The 27,888-nt window shown below is 41.9% G+C and overlaps 1 protein-coding gene across 3 annotated transcripts in view; it reads left to right on the top strand.

Moving 5' to 3' along the window:
* Lgr5 (leucine rich repeat containing G protein-coupled receptor 5) overlaps positions 1-27,565 on the top strand; it is a 122,059-nt gene extending 94,494 nt beyond the window's left edge. The window contains exons 5-18 of one of the 3 annotated variants that reach the window (XM_028759089.1): positions 1,985-2,200; positions 5,084-5,155; positions 8,225-8,293; positions 9,590-9,661; positions 13,312-13,383; positions 13,541-13,609; positions 13,750-13,821; positions 17,006-17,071; positions 18,828-18,899; positions 20,798-20,869; positions 21,492-21,617; positions 22,672-22,817; positions 24,898-24,981; positions 26,072-27,565. In XM_028759089.1, the coding sequence (XP_028614922.1) occupies positions 1,985-2,200; positions 5,084-5,155; positions 8,225-8,293; positions 9,590-9,661; positions 13,312-13,383; positions 13,541-13,609; positions 13,750-13,821; positions 17,006-17,071; positions 18,828-18,899; positions 20,798-20,869; positions 21,492-21,617; positions 22,672-22,817; positions 24,898-24,981; positions 26,072-27,159 (2,296 nt within the window). In that variant the 3' untranslated portion in view covers positions 27,160-27,565. The remainder of the gene's footprint in view (positions 1-1,984; positions 2,201-5,083; positions 5,156-8,224; positions 8,294-9,589; positions 9,662-13,311; positions 13,384-13,540; positions 13,610-13,749; positions 13,822-17,005; positions 17,072-18,827; positions 18,900-20,797; positions 20,870-21,491; positions 21,618-22,671; positions 22,818-24,897; positions 24,982-26,071) is intronic. The other 2 variants (XM_028759091.1, XM_028759090.1) reach the window with 2 other exon arrangements.
* Positions 27,566-27,888: the final 323 nt, after the last annotated feature.

The following is a 27,888-nucleotide window of genomic DNA, read 5'->3' as shown; positions in this document are numbered from 1 at the left end:
CAAAGAATGGATGTACTCAACTAGGGGACTGATGTCAGGCCACTCTTTGCTGGTCACAACTTAAAATATCAAAGGAGAAAACCTATCATGGGATGACAGAGCCTTTTGTAGGATTCCCCAACATTGCACCGGACTCTGAGGTTTGTTGTTTGCAAGGTTTTTGGAGTGATTTGCAGTGTCAATGCCTAAGCCACTAGGATAGAAAGATGGCGCGCTGTGCACACCAGAAGCCCACGCTTTATGGTGGGGTATAATAGAGAAGCTACAGTTAAGGCGGGACTTCTAGCCAAGTAAAATCAATTAACCTCATTCTTGATGAAGTTGTACGGTACCCTAGCACGGGCAGATTGCTGAAGGAAGGGGACCGAGGCTATGATGATTTCGCCCCCCCCCAACCACTTCCAGCTCTTTTGTTGACAGAATTCTGCCGTGTCATGAGACCCTGTCTGAGCTCCTACAATCATGGCTGGTCCACTGGAAACATGGGTGGGTCCTGGCAAAGACGGCCAACTCAGAACGTTTGTTCCAAGTGACCTTCCCTCAGTTATTACTGAAGCTTGGCTCAGGGTCCACCCGGAGTCACCTGTCCCATTGATGGGATAGAAGTAGGAACTGGGGGCTGACTAGAATGATATATATGGCCAGAAGAGAGAAATCCGCTTTCCAGAGAGATCCTCTGTGGCTGTCTGCCACAGAGGGCTTTCTCTATTTCTAAACTGTCTAAATTTGGTTTGCACCAGATTGTTTTGTGATTCTCGTGTGTCTCCTGCATCTGTGTAGTCTTAAATGCTTCCAAAACGTTTTCTTAAATCCTCTCACCGTTTTTCTAATCCTTCCTAACGCATGAGCTGCATAAAATGCAACTCTTTAGTTTTTGTTTGTTTTTTAAATTCTAGTTTTCAAAAATGCAAGCAAATGTAAAGTCTTATAAAAAGTGAATGGTGACGGCTGTGGAAGTGTTCATCATATACTGCACCAAAAAAAAAAAAAAATCAAACAAACAAAAACACCTCATACTATCTCAATTTTGTCATTTCCAGAAAGACATTAGGTCACTTTCTTCGTTACAGCCACCGTTTCTCTTGAATTATGACAAATCAAATGTCCTACACTCCCTCTGCCGTCTCAGAGGCTACAGCAGCGTATTAACCAGCCCTGTTTTTAGAACTGCTCCCCATTTTAAAAACAAAACAAAGAAAATAAAAAAAAAACGGAAAGTGGGAAAAGGAAGCAAGAGTTGGGAAGCTGCTAACTTTATTATTCGTTTAAGCTGTCAGAAAAACAAACATCTGCCCAAGGCAAAAATGGGTAGACTCCGGGAGGCAGCCAGCAGTTCCGAAGCTCTTCCCAGGGGCATATGGAACAGCCTTTCTTACTGATTCTTTTCAAATATTGACATAATCTTTTCCTAGAGCTTAGGAACAACCCAGTAGATTCCTGTTTCCTACGCTCCAAACAGTCTGGGATCCCAGAGTCATTCATTTGGCTGGGGTTGGGGACGAGGTGAGAGAATGTCTACATAAGACTGTCGCAACGGAACACAATTTTACACCTCAGGGCCGCTGCTTGAATGCGTGGTACCCACAAGCCTGGAAGAGAGTCAGAACACCTCAAGGGATGGAGGGCGTGCAGGGCGTCTTTTTGTTTTGTTTTGTGACAGGGTTTCTCTTTGTAGCCCTGGCTGTCCTGGAACTCACTCTGTAGACCAGGCTGGCCTCGAACTCAGAAATCCGCCTGCCTCTGCCTCCCAAGCGCTGGGACTAAAGGCGTGCGCCACCACCGCCCAGCGCGTGAAATGGGGGTGTCTTAAGAATCTAACCATGAGTGAAGAGGGCTGATCAGAAGAGAAAAACGTTCCAGTTTGTCTGGGGCCTGGAGCTCCCCAGATTGATTTGCTCTGGCTAAGGAGTACACGCAATGTCTTCCGGCTGAGTCCGTTCTCTGCCTGAGCTTTCGTTTCCTTTTCTGGCATGCTTTCTTCCAGGCGCCTGGATGCCAACCGCATCAGCTACGTGCCACCCAGCTGTTTCAGTGGCCTGCACTCCCTGAGGCACCTGTGGCTAGATGACAATGCCCTCACAGACGTCCCTGTGCAGGCTTTCAGAAGTTTATCAGCCCTGCAAGCCATGACCTTGGCCCTGAACAAAATACACCACATAGCAGACTATGCCTTTGGAAACCTCTCCAGCCTCGTGGTTCTGTGAGTCTGACTGACTTGGTCTCTCTCTTATATCACTTTCTAAGTCCACTCTGAGATCTAACCTTCAAGTGATAGGCCTTAAAACTAAAATGGAGGCATGTTAAAGGGAGGGAAAAATTCTGAGACCCTCTCTAAAATGACATAAATTTTCCAATTGTGTGAACGATTTAAAAAAAAAATTTATGTAATAACTGATTAGTGATAAACATTCCTGGGCATACGAAGATCATAGCACTTCTACCTCAGCAGAATCTATTGTACGTTTTAAAAGAAATCATCGCAAAGCTAATGAAAAAATTTACTGAAGGATATTTTATTAATTATACATATATATATTATGTATATATTATATATGTGTGTGTATATATACGTGTATATATGTATATATAACACATATATGTAATAAGGACTTTTTTTGCAGTTCTAGGGATGGAACTATGCTCACAACCTGACAAGCATTTCTCTTTTAATTAAGAAAAAGAGGAGAGGCAGATCACTGCTAAGCTGTGGATGTATCCCAATGGCAGACTGTCTAGCATTAGCGCCTGGGTTTGAGACCTAGTACTGATGGAAGAAAGATAGAAAAAGATATGAAGAAAGAGGAAAAGGAGGCAAAGGGAGAGAAGAAGAGAACGAGAAAGGAACGTTGACTCAATAGAAATTCTGCTTTTCTATAGCTTTTTCCCCCCTCTTTGAGATCTAGATTTCTTTTGGCTTGGCTTGGGTTGGGATTTTGAAACAAGGTTTCACGTAGACTGGCCTTGAACTTGAGGTGCAGTGAAGATGACCTTAAAGTCCCGATCCTCCTGCCTCCATCTCCACCATGACGGGATTCTAGATCAGGCCTCACTCACGTCTCTCCATTTTAGAAAACAAAATGGTTCTCAACGGAGAGTTTAGCAATGCGCCCTGTCTTCTTTGACAGTAAAAGTACTCGCAGTACCACCCCCATGTGTATAACAGAATAATCAACATTTACCTCGAGCTGATGTTCGGATGTAGTTGCTACCTGAATTACTTACAAGATCAGCTTGCCTGCTGTGTTAGTCCCTTTGATGGAGGCTTGAGACAAAGCTGGACATGGGGCCTCACACCTATAATCCTGGGGTTTAGAAGGCTGAGAGAGGGTTTCGGTGTGTTTGAAAGTCAGCCAAAGGTATATAGGTCAAGCTGGGAGGGCAAAAGAGTAAGATCCTGTAAGGGAAGGAAGGAGGGGAAGAAGGAAGGAGGGAGGCAGGGACGGGTGGGGAGAAAGAAGCGAGGGATTAACTGCTTAAAGGTAAGAAAGGTGCATCTGAGTTTACAATGTCAGCGATTGCCTTCCACAGTTACTGGTCTCATTGCTCTGGACCTATGGAGAAGCAGAACATCGTAGTGAGTAATACAAGGTAGACCACAGCTGCTCACCTTGTAGCAGCTAGGAAACATAAAGAGAGACAGGAAGGGCTGGGACCCTGTAGCTCCTTCAAAGACAAGGCTGGGTGACCTGGCTTCCTTCCACTAGGTCCCACCTCTCATAGGCCCTACCGCTATCAGGTATAACACCACAGGCTGGCTGCCAAGCCTTATGCTTGCCTGTCTTGGCCAGCCGTTTATGACACAAACCTTAGTGAGGAACAAAGATGCTTCTTTTGTTCTCGCCCTGTCCACCACATTGCTGAGGTTGGTTACCCTCTCCTCTTCTGTAGCATGTCCTCCTGTGAGAGTGTGGACCCATGAGTGTTTTCTATCTCTCCATCCCCTCTCTCATCCTTGGCGTATAAAAGACCTTGAATAAATGTCACATAGATCTCATCTGAAACCAAAAAGTCTGGATAAATAAATAAATAAATAAATAAATAAATAAATAAATTGAAGGGGATATCAATACATTTCTACTCTGAATTCTTTATGAATATGATGTCTCTGACCCTGAAGACGCTGGCTATGGCCTTTGTGTCATGGTGGGTTTTTTTTTCCCTAGACTAACCTTTTAGAAGATTTGGCTGGGCAGTGGTGGCGCATACCTTTAATCCCAGCACTTGGGAGGCAAAGGCAGGTAGATTTCTGAGTTCTAGGCCAGCCTGGTCTACAGAGTGAGTTCCAGGACAGCCAGAACTACACAGAGAAACCTTGTCTTGAAAAAAAAAAAGAAAAAGAAAAAAAAAGATTTTTTATTTATTTATTTTTATGGATATGAGTACATTACAGATGGCTGTGAGCCAACACGTGGTTGCTGGGAATTGAACTCATGACCTCTGGAAGAGCACTCAGTGTTCCAAGCCACTGAGCCATCTCTCTATCCCCTTAGACTAATTTTTTTTTTTAACCTCGCCTCCCTTAAGCCCATTTTCCAAAACCTCTTTGGGAGTTAGTCTACTTTTCAGTTGTCTACTCAGCTGTTCTCATTGACTCCGGCATGACTGACTTATCAATCGAGCCTAAGATGATAAGTGTATGCATTAATAGTCAAGATTGGTCAAGATTACCAATCGTGGGCAGCAGAAAAAATCTGATCACTATTCCCTGTAACTAAAATCCTTTCTGGGAACGGAGTCCACGAGTGACCCTCCCTCCGTCCCATGACCTCAGTGACGTTCAGCGTCTCCGTTGAGCACTCTATGTCTCCAAGTCAAAAAGAGCAAACCACACTGGAAGCTACAATGTAAAACTCGAATCACCCATGTTACCACACACACAGTAGTTATCTCAAATCTTATGGTGTAGAATCATGTAGAGTAAAGGCACACTGGAGATTTTTTTTTTTTTAATGTTCATTTCTTACCATTTGTGCGTCCTTTATATGTCTTTGGGTTTAAACATCCAAAATGTTGTTCCTACATTTTCTCTGTCCCAAGGGCGCCTCCACGACTGCTCCTGACTGCCCCTAATGCTTTCTTCCAGGCATCTCCATAATAATAGAATCCACTCCCTGGGAAAGAAATGCTTTGATGGACTCCACAGCCTGGAGACTTTGTGAGTTGACCTTCCAGTTTGTTCGCCTTTTCCCAGTGTTTTCATGAATATTCTGAAGGAATCCAAACAGCCTTAGAGCCAAACTCGATGTTTGGTTTGGTTAATTGCCTGAGCCTTAAACAGATATTTACAGAGGTTTTATCTTACACACGCAAGCGCGAGCGCACGTACACATAAGCACACACACACACACCACAGAGCTAAACAATAAAACTACGATTCCGTTTTAATCTCTTGAGGGTGGCAAATTAGCGGGGGATAATTAGAGTTAGATGAAATCCGCCAAGTAAGCTGTGACTGCTTGCTTAGGAATGTGTGTTCTCCACTGAGGAGCACTCTCTCTTGTCAGGAGCACTGAACTGGGCGTGAGTTGGGGCCTCTCTTGAAGGAAAGCTGCCAACCTCGAGATCTAGGCCCTTCATAAGGCACGAGGTTCACACTGAAGCAGTCCACGGAACTACGTCACGTATGGAATATTCGCGTGACCACTGATAGACATTGTTTGAATCATTTTTACAAATATACTATTAAGCAACTCTTCCTATCCCGCCTTAGAGCCCATGCGTTACTTCACCAGGACTACATAGTTAGCCTGCGGCAGAACTGAGAATTGCTTCTTTCTATAACCTGATTCTGAAATCCACGTTTCCATGTGCTCTAGCACAGGTACAGTCAATAGCTCCGGGTGCTATGTTCCAAGAATTGGTCAAAAGTTCCGCTGGAGGCCGTGGCATGTGCCTGTGGTCTCAAGCTGGTCGTAAGACGGAAGCAGAGTGTCACTTGAACCCAGAACTCTGAGATTCACCTGGGCTGATATAGTAAGACCTCTATCTCAACAAACAACAACAAAAATAGCTCAGATTTTCATTGGTACTTTTGATTTTTTAAAAAAAAGGAGTCCAGTCAGCTGACCATATCCTAGATCCCAGAGCCAGGACAGAGGATCTCATAGTCTACCTTGAGGACAAGCCTCCTCCTTCTACAGGAGATGGTCTTAAATGCCCCGTTGAGCCAACAAAGAGCAACAAGGGTGTGTAGTAGGCAGCAAAAGATCTGAGTGTACTAGGCAAGGAATGTACTTGCAGGGATTTCCTCACTTCCCTTCCCATTTTAATACTGAAATACAATAAAAGACACAAGGCCTTATGGTGATCACCAAACCAAGTCTTCTAGGACCTTAGGGAACATGGTTTATTTGCATACAGACTTTAACAACCAGCCCATGGGCTATTTAACTTCTAACTAGTTCTGGATCAACCTGCTTCCTGAGAGACCCTCTCTCCTGGGTCTTCTTACAACTAATGAACACCCATAACTCTCCTTCCAGAATGACTTGTTGTCAAAAAGGAACTCATCCAGGCTTGACCTTGGCAGGAGGGGACAGCAGTTTCCATCACCGGCTAGGAAAAGTTACAATGTCTCTCTCATTAAGTAATATTTTCTCATCCCTAGCCACAGAACAATTGGAGAGAGAAAAACAAACAAACAAACAAAAAAACAAGATCAGCTTTCCTGGGTGTTTCCACAGATGCTTTTCCTGTCCCCAGTCCTGAGTGAAGAACCAGCCTTACCAAAAAAAAAAAAAAAAAAGCTTCTAAATACCACAAAACAAAAAGTTTCAAGACAAAAATCTGTACATCTTACTGTCTGGCCCCGCTTTGCCCAGGGCTACAGAGGATCAGTAAATTGGTTATTCCCAGCCCCTTCCTTTCCCTGACTAGAAAGCTAAGTAATTTATAAGGGTCCAGTCCTCGTTTAATCAAAAAAGAAAAAAAAAAAAAAGAAAGACCATCTGGAGAGATTTACAAACAGGAAGAAAATTTATGTCCACAAAAGAAGCGAGTTTCCTGCCTGCAGAATAGCTTAAGGATGGCTTCTGCCAGACAAGTAGGAATCTTGATTCATGCCAAACTCAGCCAAATTATCTTTCTCTTAAAATTAAATAGCAATCCTTGTCTACTGAGGAGGATCTAACCACATCTGATTGCCTTACCAAAAGGGTTTTCTGTGTCATTTGGGAAATCCGCCATACCCAGCGACCAGACGGCAATTCCTTTTTCTTATGAGGACATAGGTAGAGTAAGCCTATAAACCATGTGTGAGTAACGGGATTGAAAGCCATTTGTGTCATTACAGATAGAGAAATTAATGACTCTTGAGATTCTCTGGCGCTTCTGTTGCTGTGTGTGAGGGACAATACACAGCTTTGCCTCACAGACCAAGACAAACATCAGATTTCTGAATGGATCATCATCTGTGGCTCTGGAGAAACTCTAGACTTCACATCCGTGTTAAGAGCCCTGTGCATCACATCAACCTTTCCAAACACGTGTCTTGTCCTGGACTTCAGGCTGAGTGAGACACAGGCTCTCCCTACGAGCCAGGAACAAGGTGGTCCGCAGGTCCTGCTTCCTAGATGAGATCAGGACCAAAACAAGAAAAAGGATGTATCCCAGGACTGAAGACTGCAAACAGCAGGTGCCAAATCAGTGAACCAGGCGCCAGGGACCAGCTCCATCCGGAAGTGATCCGAGCCCACCAAGCAAGCATCACTCCTCCCCGGAAGTTAAAGCTGCCACAGGCCCCTCCCTGTTTTAAATGACCCAATGAAGCCATTGGTTTTTGGCAGGAAATCTCTGTTCTCCCGGGTTCATGACTATTGGAATGCAAATGTTTTCAGACTGTTGGTGGCCAGGGCCCTAGAGATATCTTAGCAGGTGAAATCACTTGCAGCTCAACTTGATGAACTGATTTCCATTCCTGGAACCCACCAGCGGGAGGAGAAGAATCAGCTCCCAAGAAGTGTCTTCTTACTCCCACAAGCAAGCTCGGTGCTCACACATACGCACACAAACACGTACACTCACGTGCACACACTCAAGCACACCCAATACAGTAAGCTGTTTTCAAAGTATTAGCAGGCAGCATGCCCCCAATAAACCCTCTCCTAAAAGAGAAAAAAGGAGAGCTTTCAGTAATGATATGGGCCTTTTGGAACAGCATACCAACTTACCTTATAGGTAGATTAAATAGATGATTTTACTGAAAATACTATGTATTTTCTTCCAGAGATTTAAATTATAATAACCTTGATGAATTCCCCACTGCAATCAAGACACTCTCCAACCTTAAGGAACTGTAAGTGCTAAGACAGGTTTGATGAATGAACGTTTATTTGTAAATTTATTTTAAAATTGGCATGATTGTTATGTATGATAATACAAAATTTTTAATACTGTTTTAAATAATTTTAAATAATGTACGAAATTTTTAAGTTTATAAAATAGTTAAGTGCACTTGAATATATTTTAACTGATTTCCTTAGTCAAAATCATAAGAATTTTAAAATTTATATGTGACCTCTTATATTTGTATGTAAAAACATATATTCATACAACCTATTTCCTAAGTGATGTATATTCTAGTGCTACTTACATTCTTTATAAAGATTTAATTATCTGTTAAACATTTCTATGAATCTAGACATTTTTGAGTTGCATAAATATAAAATTACATGAATAAAATTATATGTCCTCTGTATAGTGATAGATGCCTTTGCATATATTTTATTATGTGCATTATTCATTAAATGCTAGGTGAACCTTATTTAATTTTTTAAGCACAATTTCACTAAAGGTAAACTAACTTTTGACCATTGAGTGTTTTTAATTAGCTTTTCCTTTTATCTAAAAAAACTGAATAGCTTCTGCAAGTACTTGAAAAAAAAAATATGTAAACTTGGGACCTTATTTCCACAAAGCCGATGGATAGGGTAGGTTGCTTTTAAGGAAAAAGCCTTTGTGGGTTTCACCTCAGAGAATCACATATGTATCAACTGGGTAGTGTATTGACGGAGGGAGGCAGCCCTAACTGTCACACGCATGCGTATAGCCTCAGTCATGGAAAACCCAAAGATCCTTGAATCTGCCATTCAGACTACATTTGCCCCAACCGGGGGAATCGATTTGTTATTATAGACCCACTAATCCTTTTCCTCTTAAAGAGGTTCCCTAAATCTCTACTTCTCTGCTGCTGAAGTCAGTTTTCTCTTCTCCCAGCTTCAAACTAAGAGTGGGCTTAATCCTCTCTCCAAAGATAGCGCCCACTCAAGCTCTTAAGCCACAGTTCTTTACTGGATAGCAACAAAAGGATTTTCCTTTTATAACGTAATATCCTGTCTCCATAAGGCACAGTTGGGATTTGCACAGCCTCTCTCCCTCTTTCAAGGTTCAGGCATCCTTTGCCTTAAATGAGGACACAACCTGTTGACGATGCAGAGAGGCGTGACTTGTATCCTGGTTACTAAAGATGTTGATGATGGTTACGTGGTGGGGCAAAGAGGGCTAGTAAATAACACGCACACACGCGCACGTGCACACACACACACACACACACGACTTTACGACTTTCTGTAATATTTGTCTCTCTTTCTAGAGGATTCCACAGCAACAACATCAGGTCAATACCCGAGCGAGCGTTCATAGGCAACCCTTCCCTTATTACAATGTAAGTGGCCAATGTGCACCTTTTGCTTGTCCTTCCTGCCATACAACAGTTTTAAATGTTACACATTTAAATATAATCCGATTAACGCTATGTATGCGACTGCATCTTGTCACATCCTATGCAATAATCTGTACAGAAGTGTCGACATTGACATATTTCATCAGGTTTCAACTACACACTGAAATGATACTGAAGACTGATCTTTAAGGATCTGCGGTGTCCCTTACCTTACAGATGCCATCTCCGGGTGCCGAGTCACACGTCACAGCTAATATTACGAGGGCTTTTGCTCACCTACATTGTCCAATAAAAAAAAAACTGATTTTGGAACAACCAATGCTATACCACTTAGTCATTCAAGAATTCAACCCAAGTACTCTAGAAAAATAAATGATTATGTACAAAAGGCGGGGGGGGGGTCGTTGCAAACAGTTTGTCTCTGGCTTAAACTGCTGCCGTGAGTGTTTAATGGAAGGAATACTGTTTTATGTTCGCTGCCTGTTGGTTCACAAACCCCAGCCTTGAGTCACATTTAGACAAAATTGGGATGTAATTTTAGATAACTGCGTGTATTCTAGAAAGGAGACTACAAGGATTCATATATAATAAAATAGATTTATCATCACAGAGTATCAATAATGTTGTTTCACACTTAACACAGATAGGTTTATTACACATCAACATTAAGAAAATAAAAGTGTGTAAGTATTTGGTTAGCTTCTAGATAAAAGACACATGTCCAGGGTAGGTTTAGGGGATCATATTGGCCTTCGTGAGATCTATCATAGAGAAAATGAGTAAAGGCAACCATTGAACCTGGCCTAAGGATCCAGCTTGCCAGGGATTCTTCCTGTGCTGACTTGGTAGAGAGGCTTTCTGAAACCATGTGCCATTTGTCACAAATGAGCTGAAACCCCCCATTTAGCCTTGACAACTGGGGAGGATCAGGGAGCGAATACACAAGCAAACAAAATCATTCATCACCTCTGAAATGTGCTGGCAATATTTTGGCAAACTAAGGGCTTTGTATTCCATTGTGGAATAAACATTAGTCCTCATTAGAGAACATTTGCATATTAAAAGATGAGGAGATTACGTGGGCTTGGCCACTCTTCCTTTCAGCTCGGGACTGGCGTTTAATCAGTCTTTTGGCATGTTAATGCATCAGGAGAACAGCCCACACAACCTTTGGAGGACTCTCCACTTCCCACAGTGATGCACTTTCTCCCCTCCCTCCGCTCCCCTCACACGGGGGAGTTTTCATCTCTTGTCACAGGCCACCTTTCTAACACAGCCATCTCTGTGTGTGTTTTGTTTCAAGCCCTGTCAGCTGGTGATCCAGCCCTCATTTCTGCCTCTGAGATCTCCAACCCATTGCCTTCTTTTTGCTTCACCACCTCCCGTTAGCCATGACTTCTTGCTCTTTACCAGTGCAGATGAGGCTGGCCTCCCTGTCTCCGCCATCACCAGGGATGCTTGGAACAGCATCCTCCTTACCACTCTGTTGCTATGAAACAGACATCCAAGATGCAAGCTCTTTACCCTGGCATCCACAGTCTTCCACAGCCAACTTTCCTAACCTACTTCCCCAAAGCTCTCTCCAACAAGGCCATAACCCAGCCAACTAAACTAGGTTTGTACAACACAAAGATTCCATCCCTGCATGAAGATGATTGGGATTCTGTCTTTCATATATGTGTTTCAAATAGTATTTCATAAATTTTCTCTTTGCCCTCCCCCTAACAAATGAGAGAGCTGCCTCCAGAGAACCCCAGACCTTTTTACAGTAGTGGTGATACTTCTGCAGTTACACAGGCAAGCATATATATTCACACCTTCCCAGTGTATACATATTTATATGTACATAGTATAATCGAGGAAGGTATGCTCTGAGAATTCCAAGTGGAGCTACCAAGCTACTCTTTTCTTTAGTTCTTTTGCTTATTCTTTGAGAATATTCTTCCATGCACATATGCCCTGTATCTTGATCATGTGCAGCCCAGGTTTCCCCTCCCCCATTGCAGTTCTTTTAATGATTGTCTAATCCCAAGGGAAAGGAAGAGATGAGCAGGTAGGTAGAGTGGAAAGCGCTTAGGTGAGCTAGGTGACAAACGCGTCAGGTACCGTGTGAGATGTCGCATTTGTGTTAGCTTTTCCAGTTGTTACCCAAAGCCTGTGACGGAACTCATTATTATCTTAGCTTAAATTGAGGCTCTGGGTGTTAATGAGCTTCCTGGATAGCTGAGTGTCGATTCTCTCACTGGAGAATGAAGAAAGTTGTGTCTATGCGATAGATCCAAGTTGTTGCACAGATCAACCACTTCTTCAGACAGACAGGGATGTGCTGTTGCTTGCTTGACTCCGGATGACGCCAAGCTCCTTGAGGCGAGGAGATTTTATCATTCCTCTTGAATGATTTCCAGTGATAGCTTCTTTAATGAACAATTCTTTAAAACCCTACAGTCGCTCCTTCACCATTTGAGCATGGATTTGTTGGATTTCATTGAACTATCCCCGTGCCTCAGCTGAGAAATCTGTGTGGGGCTCCACTAACAAAAGAAGTTCGGCTAGATTCTGATTACATTTAAAAAGTCTATAAAACAAAATGCTCGTAAATTTTTAATAATGCCTCACATTTTAGACTTATATTTCAAGAAACTTCTTACACTAGATAAACCCCATAGTATATCATTTTTTCTCAAAAATGTAGAATCCTTTGTAGATTTTATGGTAATTATACTTAATCACAATAGAACCTTCTGTAAATATAGAGATAGTAACAGATAAATGATAGATAGATAGATAGATAGATAGATAGATAGATAGATAGATAGATAATAAACTATAGGTAGACATATAGATAGATGATAGATGGATAGATATGATTGATAGATATAGATAAGTGACAGGTGATCAATAGATAGACTGAATTGCAACATAAATTATGTTTTTGTTACTGAGTATTCACAGTGTTGGAGGCAGACAAAGTCCCTAAGTACAGTTAGTTAATTCACGTACTTTTATACTTCATAGCTATTATTCATTTGAGCTCTGCTGTACAGATTTGTTTTTCATTTTTATTAATGTTGGCAGCACGTATACAAAGTGTGGGTTTCATCATGGCATCTTCACACATTGTCATTTTTTTTCTTTGCTCTAAATCTTCCTCCTCCCCCAAAGTCTCTCCCCTTTAAATTTTATGTGGTAAAGATTCCTTACTTGAAAATCTCAGAAAGCAAGCTAATGAGATGCTTGAGCGGGCGGAGGCCCTGGCCTCTGAGCCTAGGAACCTGAGTTTGATGTTGGGAGCCCACATCCACAGCTTATCCTCTTACACAGAAAGAACTCGCTTCCATAAGTTATCCTTGTCCTCCTACATATACACTGTGACAAGCACCGGAGTCCACGCACACACACAGGAACAAACGAGCGAATGGACAAACGAATGAATGATCTTGAAGTATGAGTGGAAACGCTTTCGATGTTCACTTGAAACTGAGTAACTGGGATGTACTGATGTACAGTAATCAGTAAAGAAAAAACAAACAACAATCAGTAAAAACGACAAATGCACGTTAGTAGATTTTTTGGAATATATATTCTCTTGGCCATTAGCTTTGTTATGACACATTGACATTTGGATTTTGCAGACATTTCTATGACAACCCCATCCAATTTGTTGGAATATCTGCTTTTCAACATTTACCTGAACTAAGAACATTGTAAGTATCTATGGATCTTAAATGCTGCCTCCACTCAACCTGTAGTACTGCTGAAAAGACCAAATGAGAGCTACACTAGAAGTACTTTGGGCGGGGGATCGTAAAAGTGAGCCCGTTCTAGAATCTTCTCCAAATAACACTTAGCTATTTCTCCTAGGACTTTGAATGGTGCCTCACAAATTACTGAATTTCCTGACTTAACAGGAACCGCCACCCTGGAGAGTCTGTGAGTATTTGAGCAGACCCTTAGCTCCTCCCAGACCATGCATTAACTTTGGAGTTGATCAACCTCAACATCCATGAATCAAAACATGTCAGTGCGTGATGTGGGAATGAAAGAATTCTGTCTGGCTTGTGTTTTAACAGGACTTTAACTGGAGCAAAGATCTCGTCTCTCCCCCAAACCGTCTGTGATCAGTTACGTAATCTCCAAGTGCTGTGAGTATCAGTAAGGCAATGATGCTGTATAAACAGGCAACTTCCATTTAGGGGTAAAATGGCAGACAGTATCTCAACAGTCCATGGAAATGAGGAGAAAGTTCTTTCCTTGCAGGTCTCCAGGAGGTCATGGTTCCGCCTTTGCCTCTTTTGGGCCAGGCTCCCGGCCATTACCCTGGTAGCCATGATAGCGTATCTTTGTTTTCAAGAGCAAACAGCTACCCATTAGAGTTGTAGTTGGTATACATTTCCCTTCAGAAAATGAATGTGAACAAGCAAAAAAAAATCCTGCATTTCCTCTTCTAAAGGTTTCTTGGGGTAGAATAAAATAACTTAATGGATCAACAGCCCAATATTAATGTCAAAAATAAAATTAGCCAACAGGCACCAACTTTGATAGGGAGACTATAAACATTTTACAGTTATGGATAGCGTGTTCTAAAGTTCTGTCTGGTGGCCAATCAGCTTGAACGTTATTTCTGTTGCCTCCGATCTCATTTGCCCCTGCTTTTCCCATGTTTTGTAAAAAGTAGTTTATAGGAATTTGAATAACTTTATTTTGACACTTTGCTTTGGTTTTGTTATTGGTTTGGTTTGGTTTGGTTTGGTTTGGTTTGGTTTGGTTTGGTTTGGTTTGGTTTTTTCTTTCAATGCCACTCGACCCTCTTGTCCTCTCAAGCATTGTTGGGACTCATGATAAGGATACTCACTCTCCTTTAAGATGGTTCTTCTCTCGTGGAATAGAAGTCTATCACAATCAGCCAGACACCTGTTATGTCAGCATAAGCTTCTCTTGGCAGCTAAACCAGCACAGTGCAGATGCTATGTAGGATGGGACTGTCTGCTGCATGACTGATTCTGCCCTTCCTCATGGTGCCCAGGCTACCTTGTCACTGTAGATACTCTGTGACATGGTGTGCAGTCGCAGCACAAAGGAGGCTTTGTCAGTCATACGTGTCTGAAGGAAGGGGTATAAGGCAAGCCTTGAACTTCTAGCCCTCATTTCTCTATGAGAAGCAGCTACAGATATAGGAACTAAGATGTGGATACATTGATCAAAGTCATGCTTCAAGAAAGCAATGAATGGTATTTTTGTTTTGTATACTTTCATCTTGTACAGGCATGTTCACAAAGTGTTGGTGTGCTAATGTCCCATAATGTTGGGGTCAGATGACAACCTCAGGTATTGCTCTTGACCAAGAGCAGCCAATACACTTAACCACTGAATCTCTCTTGTAATCTTGACAGGAAAATCATGTAGAAGGACCACGAGCTTGAGACCAAATTGTGCTACAGAGAAATCTGGGCTAAGTAACAAGTCTGTCTCAAGCAAGTAAACAAGCAGAAAAAGATACTATTCCTTCTTGGTGGAACTTGAAATATGTGTGTGTGCATATTAGTGCTTCATGATAATGTGTTGCCATTTTCAAAGTTCCACCTACAAAGCTCATTCGTTCTTTATGACACACCTGCTGCCAGGTATCTTCTCTTTTAAGAAGAAAACCAAAACCAAAACAAACATCAATAAATGCTCAGGCCAACCAAGAGAAACCTATTGATTTTGAGACTAGACCCCAGGTAGGACTTTGATCTCTAATATAGGGTCTTTTGGAAGCATTGGTCCGAGAGCTACACTCCATTGCTGTTGTTGCTGTTGTTGTTGTTGTCCTTGTTGTTCATTAACATATGAGATTTCATTGTGAGTGTGCATTGTTCCCCCCTCTTGCATTACCTTCATAGAAATCACCTAGTCCACTATTTAGGCCACATGTGTGTTCTCTACTCACTAGCTGGCATTCTTACAGAAGTCATCCCACTCTGTATGAGGATACCCACAGTGTCACTGTCATAAGGTGATCCCAGGATTAAACTTAAGTAAAGCGATGAACATGGTGTCTATACAAGGATAGCTTGGTCCACACTAACCCTGGAATCATTACGTAGAAGGCACTCTGATGGTTCAGCCTGTGATCCCAGTTCCTGGGGAGGCTGAGACAGGAAGATCCCAAGTTCAACAGCTGCTTGGGCTACACAATATAAACATAAGAAACAATGGGCTCCCTGAGCAGCCTGAAGAAATTAATGTCATTATCATCTTTGATGATGTGCACATTTTCATAAGCCGCTCCTTTTCAACAACATGGTATATGGTTAAACAGGTCTATTTTGCATAGATGTACAGATTTTTTTGTTTGTTTGTTTTGGTGAGTTTATTTTTTGTTTGTTTAGGCAAAGGGAGAAGTCTTTTAAACCTCTAGTATTTACATACAAACTTGTATGTAAAATACAGATGTGTACTTACAGACAGCTTCACTTGAATTATTTATATACAATAATTGAATTATTCCTATATAAAACCCATTCATTCAATAAATGTAGGATAAATTATAAGGATAGGATAAATTGATCAATTGTAAGGATAGAATAATTAAAAGCCTCTTAGAAAATAATACTGATTTTTTTTTTAGTTGTTTTGGTTCTTTTAAGAGTTAGATTCAAGCATGAAAATGGTTAGTTGATTAGCTGATAACTTCTAAAGCATCAGACAAAAATGTTTTTAACCTCTATGTTACTTTATCTACTAGTTTTCTTTCTTCCTTTCTTTTTTTTAACTTTCTGCAAATTACCATGGCTTGTTTTAGATTACTTGTATTATAGTATAAATATGTCCAGATGTTTTTGTTATTCTGTAATTTGTTGAGTTTTGGCTGAAGCCTCTTTTAGATTTCCCCCCTCATGGTGATTGATTTCAAAGTTAGTGCTATGTTTTCAATGGTTGGGTTTTGTTTTTAAGTTGATTAGGAAAGAACCAGCAATGGCTTGTGCTAGCTGTAGAGAAACAGCAGTTTCCAGAGACAGGGCACAGTTATTTAATTTAATCTGTTATTCATTTCAGTAAGATAAGAACTAGAACATTGTAGATCGTCACTAACAAAATAAATAAATTAGGTAAATTATTTAAATCAATTAAAGGAGTACAACTTACATTTCAGTAAATATTTGAGCCCCTTGCCTATTCCAGTAATGCCTGTGTCTACCTGCTTCGTGTCAGGGCTGTGGGATTGTCCAGAGTCTGCCTTTGAGGCACGTCCCATCTTGAGGGCTTTGAAAAGAAGAGGAAGATGCATTTCCTTAAGATTAATGGGTAACATATTTTTCTCTTTTGCACCTTTTTCCTTTCCAGAGATTTGTCTTACAACCTGCTGGAAGACTTACCCAGTTTGTCGGGCTGTCAAAAACTTCAGAAAATGTACGTCTTTGAAAGTCTTTAAGTAACTCAGAAAAAAAATCAGAAGCCCAAATTCATGTTGTTCAGGGTTATTGGTTACTCCATCCTGGTCCTCACTGTGTGAGGTGGAGAGTGCCTGGAAAGTGTGCTAATAGCGCCTTTCTCATCCATCCACTGTGACATCAATTTTCTCCTTTGTTTTTTCCCAACTCAGTGTAGGGAACTGAGTGAGTCTGAGCTTGGGAAATTTCCCTTCTTTATGCAGACAAGGTCTCATGCAACCCACGCTGGCCTTGAACTTACTATGTAGTTGAGGCTGGCCTTGATCTCCTTCCTGTGCCTTCCTGTCTCTGTCTCAAGAGCTGAGTGACAGGTGTGTGTCACACAGGCTAAGTTCTCTCTTCCTTTTCAAATACAGCAAAGCTCCCACTTCCAGTGGGCAGTGCTAGTTTTACTTCCAGTGGGCGGTGCTAGTTTTGAATATGGCAGAAACCTTGGGTTTGTCTCCACAGGAGATAACTCTCGTTTGTCCCTGGAGATGCCCCGGATACTTTCAGAGTTCCTCTTTTAAAACTACTTCATCCACAAGATGTTAGCCACATTGCTTTGTGGTCGGTCACGCTTCAATTTTCATAAAACAATATCAACCGCCTCTCATTTCACGCTTGGTTTTCTTCTCGCAGCCTTCGCGGTGATGAAGGAAAAATATATATAAATTCATTTTCTAAAATGTAAAGATTTGAGGGGGTAGAAAGATGGTTGGTTGAGCAGTTAAGAGCACACGGTACTCTTCAGAGACCAGAGTTTCATCTCCAGCACCCACATCAGTCAGCTCTCAACCACTTGTATGTCCAATGTGAGGGGTCCAACTCCTCCGGCTGCCATAGGCCGTGGCACTCACAGGCACATACCCACATATGAACACATAATTAAAAATAAATCGGACACTTCAGATGAGCTTTAATGAATACACTAAGGGTTAGTGAAAGAAGTGTTCTCGAATGTTTCTTTGTGTTGTTGTTAGTGATGGTAGTGGTGGTGGTGGTAGTGGTGGTAGTGGTGGTGTGTGTGTGTGTGTGTGTGTGTGTGTGTGTGTGTCAGAGGCAAGAAGAGAGAAAACAGGGGTTCATGTACAAGACCACACATGTAGAAATCAGAAGGCAACTTTGTGAAGTGCCTTTTCTCCTTCCATCTTTCCTAGTATTCCAGGGATCAGGGGGAATCAAACTCAAAGTCAACAGACTTGTCTGGCAAGCACATTTACAGATGAAATCTTCTCCGGGGGGTCCCTGTTTTGTTTTGTCTTTTGAGAAAGGCTCTCACGTATCCAGGGCTGGCCTCATAGCCGAGGAGCGTCTCGAACTTCTGATCCTCCGTTTCCCACTGCCTAGGGGCTAGGATTGCAGGCATGCACTATCACACCTGGTTTATGCAATGCCGAGCCTTCCTGCCTGCTAAGCCGTCATTCTTTCCACAGGGTGATGACAGCATATGTGGGTATTGTTCTATTCTCCCTTGAGAGAACCAGCTTCTTGGAAAGAGAGACAATACTTAGGTGAATGTAAAAAAAAAACAAAAACAAAAAAAAAACAAAATGCAGTGTTATTTATGAAACAAAACCCAATCTCGTGATTGAGAGATAGTCACACTTCCTGTGAGACCACCGCACACCCTCTGCTCCTTTGATGAAGGGTATCTAATCCGAGTGTAAAAAATTCTCTGAAGTCTGTTGGAAACATTAACTCTGACATCCGTCTTTGGAACTCTTTCTTTTCAGTGACCTGCAGCATAATGAGATCTATGAAATTAAGGGTGACACTTTCCAGCAGTTGCTTAACCTCCGAGCTCTGTGAGTATCGCCCCACCCCCACCCCCCCTCAGCGCTGACTACGTCTCTCTGTGGGACCTTTTACCATTGCATTACTGTACATTTGTTTTGTTATTTATTTTTAAAAAAGACAAATATTTTTGCGACTCACCATTTCCAGGAAGAAATTTCGAAGTAGTAAATTAGTAAATCCAGGCATTGTATACTTAAACCAAAGTACATGTAAGACAGAGGCAAGCAGATGTCTGTGACTTTGAGACCAGTCTGAACTGCGCAGCGGGTTCCAAGCTAGCCAGGGCTACATAGTAAGACCTTGTCTCAAAATGCAAATTTTTAAAAATTAAAAATAGGAGTGGCAAATGTGTGATTAAGCTCTCAAACAATCCTTTAAAATGCACTTGTTATTAAAAAAACAAAAAACAAAACAGGGGGTGGGGGATGAAGGTATGGGGGAGGAGGCCAACTGCTCAAAGGCCTGCACAATGTTCCTGTCTGCAACCTGGAGAGCTGGAGAACGGAGCCTAGGAATCTGTGTTTTAGCAAACCTACCATGGTTTCAGTTTCAGTACAACTGTACTAGAAAATGCTTCTGTTTCTAGGGCAACCAATATGTAAATATTTTTGTTTTGTGATTTAAATGTTGGAAGTAGCTCAAGCCTTAGAACCCAAGTTCAATTCCTAGATGAACGTGAAAAGCCTGGTGAATTCTCACACACTTGTTATCCCAGCCCTGGGAGGACAGGGACAGGTGGAGCCCTGAGGTTTACTGGCCTGCCAGCCTAGCCCCAGGAAGTAAGGTCAAACTCAGTGAGAGACCCTGCCTCAAAGAAACATGGCAGACAACATTCGTAGAAGACACCTGAGATAGTATTCTGGCCACCACATTCATATGAAAAGAGAAAATTTTCCTTTAGAAACCATTCCATGGGCCCGGAGCTAGCGAGGCCTGGAGTGTGTGTGGGGGAGGGGCGATTGGGGGGAGGGGGCACGGGACGGGGTGGGAGGGCGAGCTTGACTATTTTATGAATTCAATTCACCTGAAGTAACTGCGGGCCCCAGCATCTTGCACTTATCTGAACCTGAGAAACATCGACTCTGATCACTTCTGATTTTCTCTAATGTCGGCTTCTTACTTATCTTAATGTCTTAGACATTTCAAAAATAAAATCTCCGTAGAAGACTTCCTAGTATTTGCAAGGCTCTGACTTTGATCTCCAGCACCGAGGAAGGAAGTCTTAAAGTCATAGTTCATTGTTTAAAAATATGGAAGTTCTTGCCTCTGACAAGAATTATCTGGAGAAGTTTACACTAAGGATTTTATTCCTGCTAAATTATCTACACTTTGACATATATGTATGGGCAGGTAGATTTCATTTCTCCATAAAATATTTTTCCTTGCTTTGAAGGATTTTATTTCTAACACATGTTTTCTTCTGTTTTACTTATATCTCGGTCAGGAATTTACTTGTCTATATCTTTTGGAGAGAATTTTTCTTGAAGGCGTCTCTGCTTATTTCAAGGCCATTTGTTCATGGCATGCACAAATGGTTTTCCAGGATCATTTTGTACTTTAAACTCTACTTTCTTGTCAGAGGGAGACACCCTGATATTTCTCTTTTCCCACTCCCATCTTCAGTCATTTTAGAAAAACTGCAATGAAAATTTATATCCATGTTAAAGTCAACCTTTTTAGCAGGAAGCTAATAAGGACTAAATTATCTACCTGATTATTTCAAACACTGTTGATTTAAATACGTATCTTTACTAATTTTATGCCATTATATCTTTATCTGAAGGAGAAATTGATGAGCCAGCTATTCTTCATTTAGATAGAAATTACACTGGGTAGATACTGGATACGTATGATAAAACATTGAGTGTTCTTTTTAACGTAATCTTCTCATTTGTCTTTGAAACAGGAACTTAGCATGGAATAAAATTGCCATCATTCACCCTGATGCCTTTTCTACATTGCCGTCGCTGATAAAGCTGTGAGTATACCTTTGCTAGTTTAGGAGATGTTTTTCAATAATTAAGGATAATAATCTAGTTAGTGAAAATGTTAGCTGTCTGATGTCACCCCCAGTGCACAGCCAGTGTGCTGTGCTCTCCCTGCTTCGAGTTGTTTCCTGGCCAGGGAAGATGCTCTACTCCTCCAGGACCTTATGAGCTCTTATGGGGGATCGCTGGGTGACAGCTGAGCAATCAGGCAGAGTGTAGTAAGATGAGAATTCATTCCTTATCTCCCGTTCCTCCACTCTCTGACAGAAGGGGGGTGGGCGGCAGAATCAACTGCTAAGCTTTTTATTAGTCCTTCCTATCCATTTTCAAATAAATGTGTATTTCCCCTTGATTTTAGATGCCCCAACTTGGCAAAACTGAGGCCAAATATAGAGCAATTTCAGTGCATCTAAAAACGCGTCTCCCTACAGTTCTGATTGTAAAAAGAAAAGCTATCAGAAACTCAAACCGACACCATTAGCGTTACCATTAAAAGGAAGGACCCTACTTAGAAGTTTTTATTGAGCGGTGTAATCGTCTTTAGGCTGCTTTCATAAACATGTACATTTTATGCGGATGTAGACTAAAAGCCAATTGTTTGATGTTCTGCAGGGACCTATCATCCAACCTCCTGTCTTCGTTCCCTGTGACTGGGTTACACAGTTTAACTCACTTAAAATTAACAGGGAACCGGGCCTTACGGAGTCTGATACCATCCGCAAGCTTCCCAGAGCTCAAGTGAGTTTGTCATTAAAACGACCAAGATACATTTGTGCTCATCTGAAAGAACAGATGTGTTGTCGTGGTTTCTAAGTTGATAAGCTCACGAGACCCTTGTGAATTGCATTTCATGCCCTCAGTCCCCACGCCTGGGACACTGTGAGGACAAGCCCGAAGTGGAAAACTCTTCCTGACCACATGTCCTTTCCCTCTCAAAGATGCTTCCTGGAATCACAGCGTTCGTGGAAAGAGTTTAAAAAGCACTGATCCGTGGGATACATAGTGGGCTGTGTAATTAAATAACATTGTAACTGTACTGCACTTCTGTTTACAATCTTTCTTTCATTGAGCATGTGTATGTTCTAATAAAATGGACAAAATTAATACCTATTTGAGGAAGCAGTGCCCTTGAAAACCTCTATGCTTATGAACAATAAAAGAACAACTTAAGGGTTCTATAAACTAAATCACAATCCTGTCTGTATACTCTAAAATGAAGAAAGTAATAAAGCCCCCAAAAGATAGGACGGAAGAGAAAAAAGAATATTTTAAAATGTCACTTTAAGCAACATTTTATGTTATTCGTTTCTAGGCTATATTTTACATTCTTTAAGTTATTAGAATCTAAGCATGCATAGGTATATTTTAGTTACTCAGCAGGATTTTCCCATAATTTCCCTGCCATTTGCTTCTAAAAAACATTTCATTATGGAAATTTTTTATCATTTAAATCGCATCACTCAGGTTCTGTTTGTTTGTTTGTTTGTTTGTTTGTTTGTTTGTTTTGAGACAAGGTTTCTCTGTGTAGCCCTGGCTGTCCTGGTCAAGTTCTATACTTATAAACACTTCATGTTTTTATAACTTATTATAATTGTATTTAATTAGTCATTGTAATTTTAATAACTGTGGTTCTAAGTATCACTAGAATGAACACCATTGAGCAAATAGCTTATATTTTTGATAATTGGTTTAGGTTAAACTCCAAAAGTAGAATCACTGGGTGAAAAGATAACCATTTCATGACCCATCATTCTTACGTGTATTTTTTTTATCTTGTCTCCCTTCTGTAAAGGATTATAGAAATGCCGTACGCTTACCAGTGCTGTGCATTTGGGGTGTGTGAAAATGTCTATAAGATTTCTAATCAATGGAATAAAGATGACAGCAACGGTGCGGACGACCTTCATAAGAAAGACACTGGGTTGTTTCAAGTTCAAGGTAAGGACTGAGGTCATGGGGAAGAAGCTGTAGTCAGAAAGGTTGTGAACCATTAGTACACGGACCATGAAAGTTCAGGATTCCCTGTGTAATCAATCACCCAGCAAATGGAGGATCAATCTTACTCCGTAAAGACTCACAAAGGCAGAATTGCCACTTACTCCATATGTAAATTCTTGGCATTTTTATTTATACTTAGCTTATCCTTAGCATATACAGTGCTCAAATGCGGTCACTATATCAATATTTCCATGCTTTAATTTTCTGGCCTGGAGAAAGGGGGTAATAGGCAGACATTTGTAATTCCTCCGTATTCCAGCAGAAGGGCCTCAGAATTTATTTTCTCAAGCAGCTAATTCTAAATCATGTTCTCCTCGTCCCCCACAGGGGTATCTGTCAGGAAGGCGAAATGAGATCACGTCTGTAAAGCCTGGGTTTTCCCTGCTGTAAGACGTTACTTAAACGGAAAGCAATGTATCTCCACACCTGTGGGGATGAAGAGACGCCTTGGGCAGCACCCCCTCCATTCCCTGCCAACCTTGCGAGTTTGCACAAAGTCCAACAGAAAAGCTTCTCATTCTTAGGGCCTGAGCGATTTGTTGGTTCCAACGTGTAATTCAGTCAGTCTGCTAAGTTTAATCTTCCCACATACCTATCAGTTGAAGGAGCTAACAGCCTTGGTGTTTGTTTGTTTTAGGTCACACAGCATGTATCACTCTGTTCCTTTGGTTTCAGCTCTTCCTGCTCCATCCACTCTAACCTCTTCTGCATTTACTCCTTAAAAATTTAAAAATTTAAAACATAGAGCCCATTATCTTCCAGACACTACATCAGCCCCTGGGACTACATAACAACGCTAAAGTCCTTCATGGAGTTTATTTTCAAGATTGGCAATTCTCAGCCGGGAGCCATGTGTTAGAAAGACACAGAAAGGTTCTGACAAATTACTGATGCCAGAGCTGGGGGCGGGGGGGGGGGGAAAGGAGGGGGCTGAGTGAGTCTAGGGCCTGGTACATATAAGCATGATGACCTGAGTCCAGACCTCCAACACCCACGTTAAACAACAACAACAACAATAATAAAAGTGGAATGTGGCAGCTAGCGCCTGTAATCTTAGTGTTGTGAGACACAATTAGAGAAATGATTAGCATTTAATGAGCAGCCAGCCCAGCTGAATGGGTGACTTCCGGGATCAGTGAGAAATCCTGTCTCAGGAGATAAAGAAGGGACGCGCGACGGGGCAACCCAACACCTAACTATGACATCCACATGTGTTCTTTTGAGTATCACATGATCATGTGCACCCACATACATGTGTGCACACATACACATAACACACAGAGAGAGAGAGACAGAGACAGAGAGACAGAGAGAGACAGAGAGAGACAGAGAGGAGACAGAGAGAGACAGAGAAAGTATATTGATTCATAAGTCTCACACAAAACCAAGAATATGAGCATCATTAGGAAAAGTATATCAAATTACAATTTTTGGGGGATAATTTTGTAAAATTACGCACCTCACCATTACTTTGTCTTTTGTAATGCAGAATTCCCCCAAGAGGGGGGAAATGATTTTTCATCTTGTGTTCAAAGAAAGTAGCCTAGAACATTCCCACCGTAGCTACTGCAGTATTAGAAAATGGGTCACTCCTCTCTCCGTGTTAGAGAAAGTTTCTGACGGGGGCGGGGGGGGGGGCAGAGAGGACTGGAGATCAGACCTGGGCCTTTGAGTATGCTAAGCAAATATTCTACCACTAAGGTATATCCCCAGTCTCCTGAAAACTGGATAAAAAGTGTTTCCTGCACTGGGAAATTTAAGACCATCACAAGCTCCAGGGCCCAGCAGAATCAGCAGGCTTGGGTATTTTAACCTAGAGGATATGGGAACATTCCGCCTCAACCCGCTATTCTGCTGCAGTGCAGCCAGAATAGCCAGGAGAGAACATCAAGGAACTTCCTAACTGACCTGCAGCAAAGTCTTGCCTTCGTTTCTCTTTGTGACAATTCATGTCTTGAGGGCAACCCAAGACTCTCTACAAGAGACCTCTGGTACATTCCAGCATTTCTTATTCCTTCAGATGAGCGGGACCTAGAAGATTTCCTACTTGACTTTGAGGAAGACCTGAAGGCCCTTCACTCCGTGCAGTGCTCACCTTCTCCAGGTGAGAGAGACATCAGAACTACCTTGGTATTGAGCATCGCTTGAACTCCAAGGCTTTCGACTGCTAGGGCTGTATTTCAGAATCAAAATCTCTGCTGACACATGGCCCCTCACTGTGTCTGACAGTCAGAACTTATAAAAGACAAATAAGCTTCAATCCCCTAGAGAACTTTTGTGGAGAAGTGTTGACTCAGGCTAATACAAACTAAAGAGTTAGCATATACTCAGAGGCATATAGGATTTAAAAAGCAATATTACTACTCAGTATGGAATGGTACCCCATAGCCTTGCTTACATAATCAATACATTTTTAATAATTTTGATCTTCTTTATAAATGACCATTTAGGGACTAGGAATTTAATCCAAGAATGAAGTCCTTGTTTAACATGCTTAGGACTCTGCCCTTCCTGGGTATGGTGATACATGCCACCAGACCCTACCTTACACTTGGGAGACAGAGGCAGGCAGATCTCATAAAGCTCAAGGCTATGCTGGTCTACATAGTTCCAGGACAGCCAGAGCTATATAGAGAAAGCCTGTCTTTTAAAAAACAAACAAACCAAAAAAGAAAAAAAAAACACGTGAAAACAAATACAATATAAATGAATTTTAAAATGTTTAATCACTAGGGGAGAAACAGTAGGTAATTTAGTGAGGAAAGGCACTGACTAATAATTTATTTCCAATAAATGTGTTCCTTGCTCTCTAAGATGTCCATTAAAGTGCACAGTCCTCCTGCCCAGACGGTGTCTCTATTTCCCCGGGAGTCTCTTTCTTGGGCTATGGAACCATAGAAACCATTCAGAAGGTCTTAGTGAGAAACCCAGGTCTGGCTTTTCACATTGCCCACCCTGAAATGTCTTGAGATTGAAGTTTCCCATTTGTATTTTTCTACACATCCTCCGGAAACACAAGAACCTGGGGCATCAATGCCTGGGTCAGTGCTACAAATCCCCAAGGTGGTCCTCCCGCTGGTTTAAGAAAGAGGATCAAGGCATTCGGGCACTGTTGTTACAATAGCGGTTACTGATCTTTTGCTACATCTGTGGGACCCAATCTGATACAGCCTCTCTCTTCCCTCCCCTCTCAGGTCCCTTCAAGCCCTGTGAGCACCTCTTTGGTAGCTGGCTGATCCGAATCGGGGTGTGGACCACGGCAGTACTGGCGCTTTCCTGCAACGCCCTGGTGGCTTTGACGGTGTTCAGAACCCCTCTGTACATCTCTTCCATAAAGCTGCTAATTGGGGTAATCGCGGTAGTGGACATACTCATGGGGGTCTCCAGTGCTGTGCTGGCTGTCGTGGACACGTTCACATTCGGCCGTTTTGCTCAACACGGAGCGTGGTGGGAAGATGGACTTGGCTGCCAAGTCGTTGGCTTCTTGGCCATTTTTGCTTCCGAGTCGTCGATCTTCCTGCTCACTCTGGCCGCGCTGGAACGAGGTTTTTCGGTCAGGTGCTCTTCCAAGTTTGAAGTGAAAACTCCCCTCTCTAGCCTGAAAGCAATCATTTTGCTGTGTGTCCTCTTGGCCCTGACCATCGCCACAGTCCCCTTGCTAGGAGGCAGTGAGTACAACGCCTCTCCTCTCTGCCTGCCCTTGCCCTTTGGGGAGCCTAGCACCACGGGCTACATGGTGGCTCTTGTGTTGCTCAACTCCCTCTGTTTCCTCATAATGACCGTTGCCTACACAAAGCTCTACTGCAGCTTGGAGAAAGGAGAGCTGGAGAATCTTTGGGACTGTTCGATGGTGAAGCACATTGCTCTGTTGCTCTTCACCAACTGCATCCTTTACTGCCCTGTGGCTTTCTTATCTTTCTCCTCTCTGCTAAACCTCACATTTATCAGCCCCGAAGTCATTAAATTTATACTTCTAGTGATTGTCCCACTTCCTGCGTGTCTCAACCCCCTTCTCTACATTGTCTTCAATCCCCATTTTAAGGAGGATATGGGCAGCCTGGGAAAGCAAACCCGTTTCTGGACGAGAGCAAAACACCCAAGTCTGCTGTCCATTAACTCAGACGATGTTGAGAAACGGTCCTGTGACTCAACCCAAGCCTTAGTGTCCTATACCCATACCAGCATAGCCTATGACTTGCCTTCCAATTCCGGGTCATCACCAGCTTACCCGATGACTGAAAGCTGTCACCTCTCTTCAGTTGCGTTTGTCCCATGTCTCTAGTTACTATGAGAGAGGAACGTTTTTAAGAGTTGGAACCCTGAAATACCATTTATATCGGAGCAGTAGCTAAGAAAAGCTGAGCTGAAACCTAGCTTAAAACACAAGCAAACATCTCTAAATTAGTATGGAAATGCTGACTGATGCCTTTGAGCCGGAGAGTGATGACCAATCTAAGCACTGCTTGGATCATTTGTTCAGCTAAGAAGTAAATTCATCAAGTCCACTTAGATGAACCCAGATGAGAAAAGCAGACTGAAACGCTCTTCAAAAAAAAAAGCTCTCTGGTTTTAATTGTATTCTCTTCAAACTCACCAGCATAGTCACCCGTAGTGGGAAGATTCACTGGATGAGTCAATGGGTGTATTTAAATCCACAAATTCCTCCTTTAAAAGGTTAGAGTTTTAAGAAAAAATAAGGAATTTTAATGGGCTGCATTGCCAACAGAGTTTCTTTTCAATGGCTACACAGAGATGATTGTGTGTGTTTTTGCCTTTTGTCGGACAGGGTCCTTCCAAGACACCAGTTTCTTGGATTGATAATATGAGACAATTTTTAATCCATACATGAATTTAAGGTACCGGGTTTTAGAGATAAGCCCTCAGTACATCCTCCCTTGATGAAATAAAACTGATAATGAGTTTTTGGAAAGGAATATTAGCTTAAATGGTTTCAGCCGTTACATATGGGTAAAATTTGATTCTTCTGATTCGTTTAAAATCCTGGAGTCTA

Source organism: Grammomys surdaster, unplaced genomic scaffold (genome assembly GCF_004785775.1).
Source record: "Grammomys surdaster isolate TR1022 unplaced genomic scaffold, NIH_TR_1.0 126271, whole genome shotgun sequence".
Taxonomy (NCBI): Eukaryota; Metazoa; Chordata; class Mammalia; order Rodentia; family Muridae; genus Grammomys; species Grammomys surdaster.
This window is presented reverse-complemented; position numbering and strand designations above follow the sequence as displayed.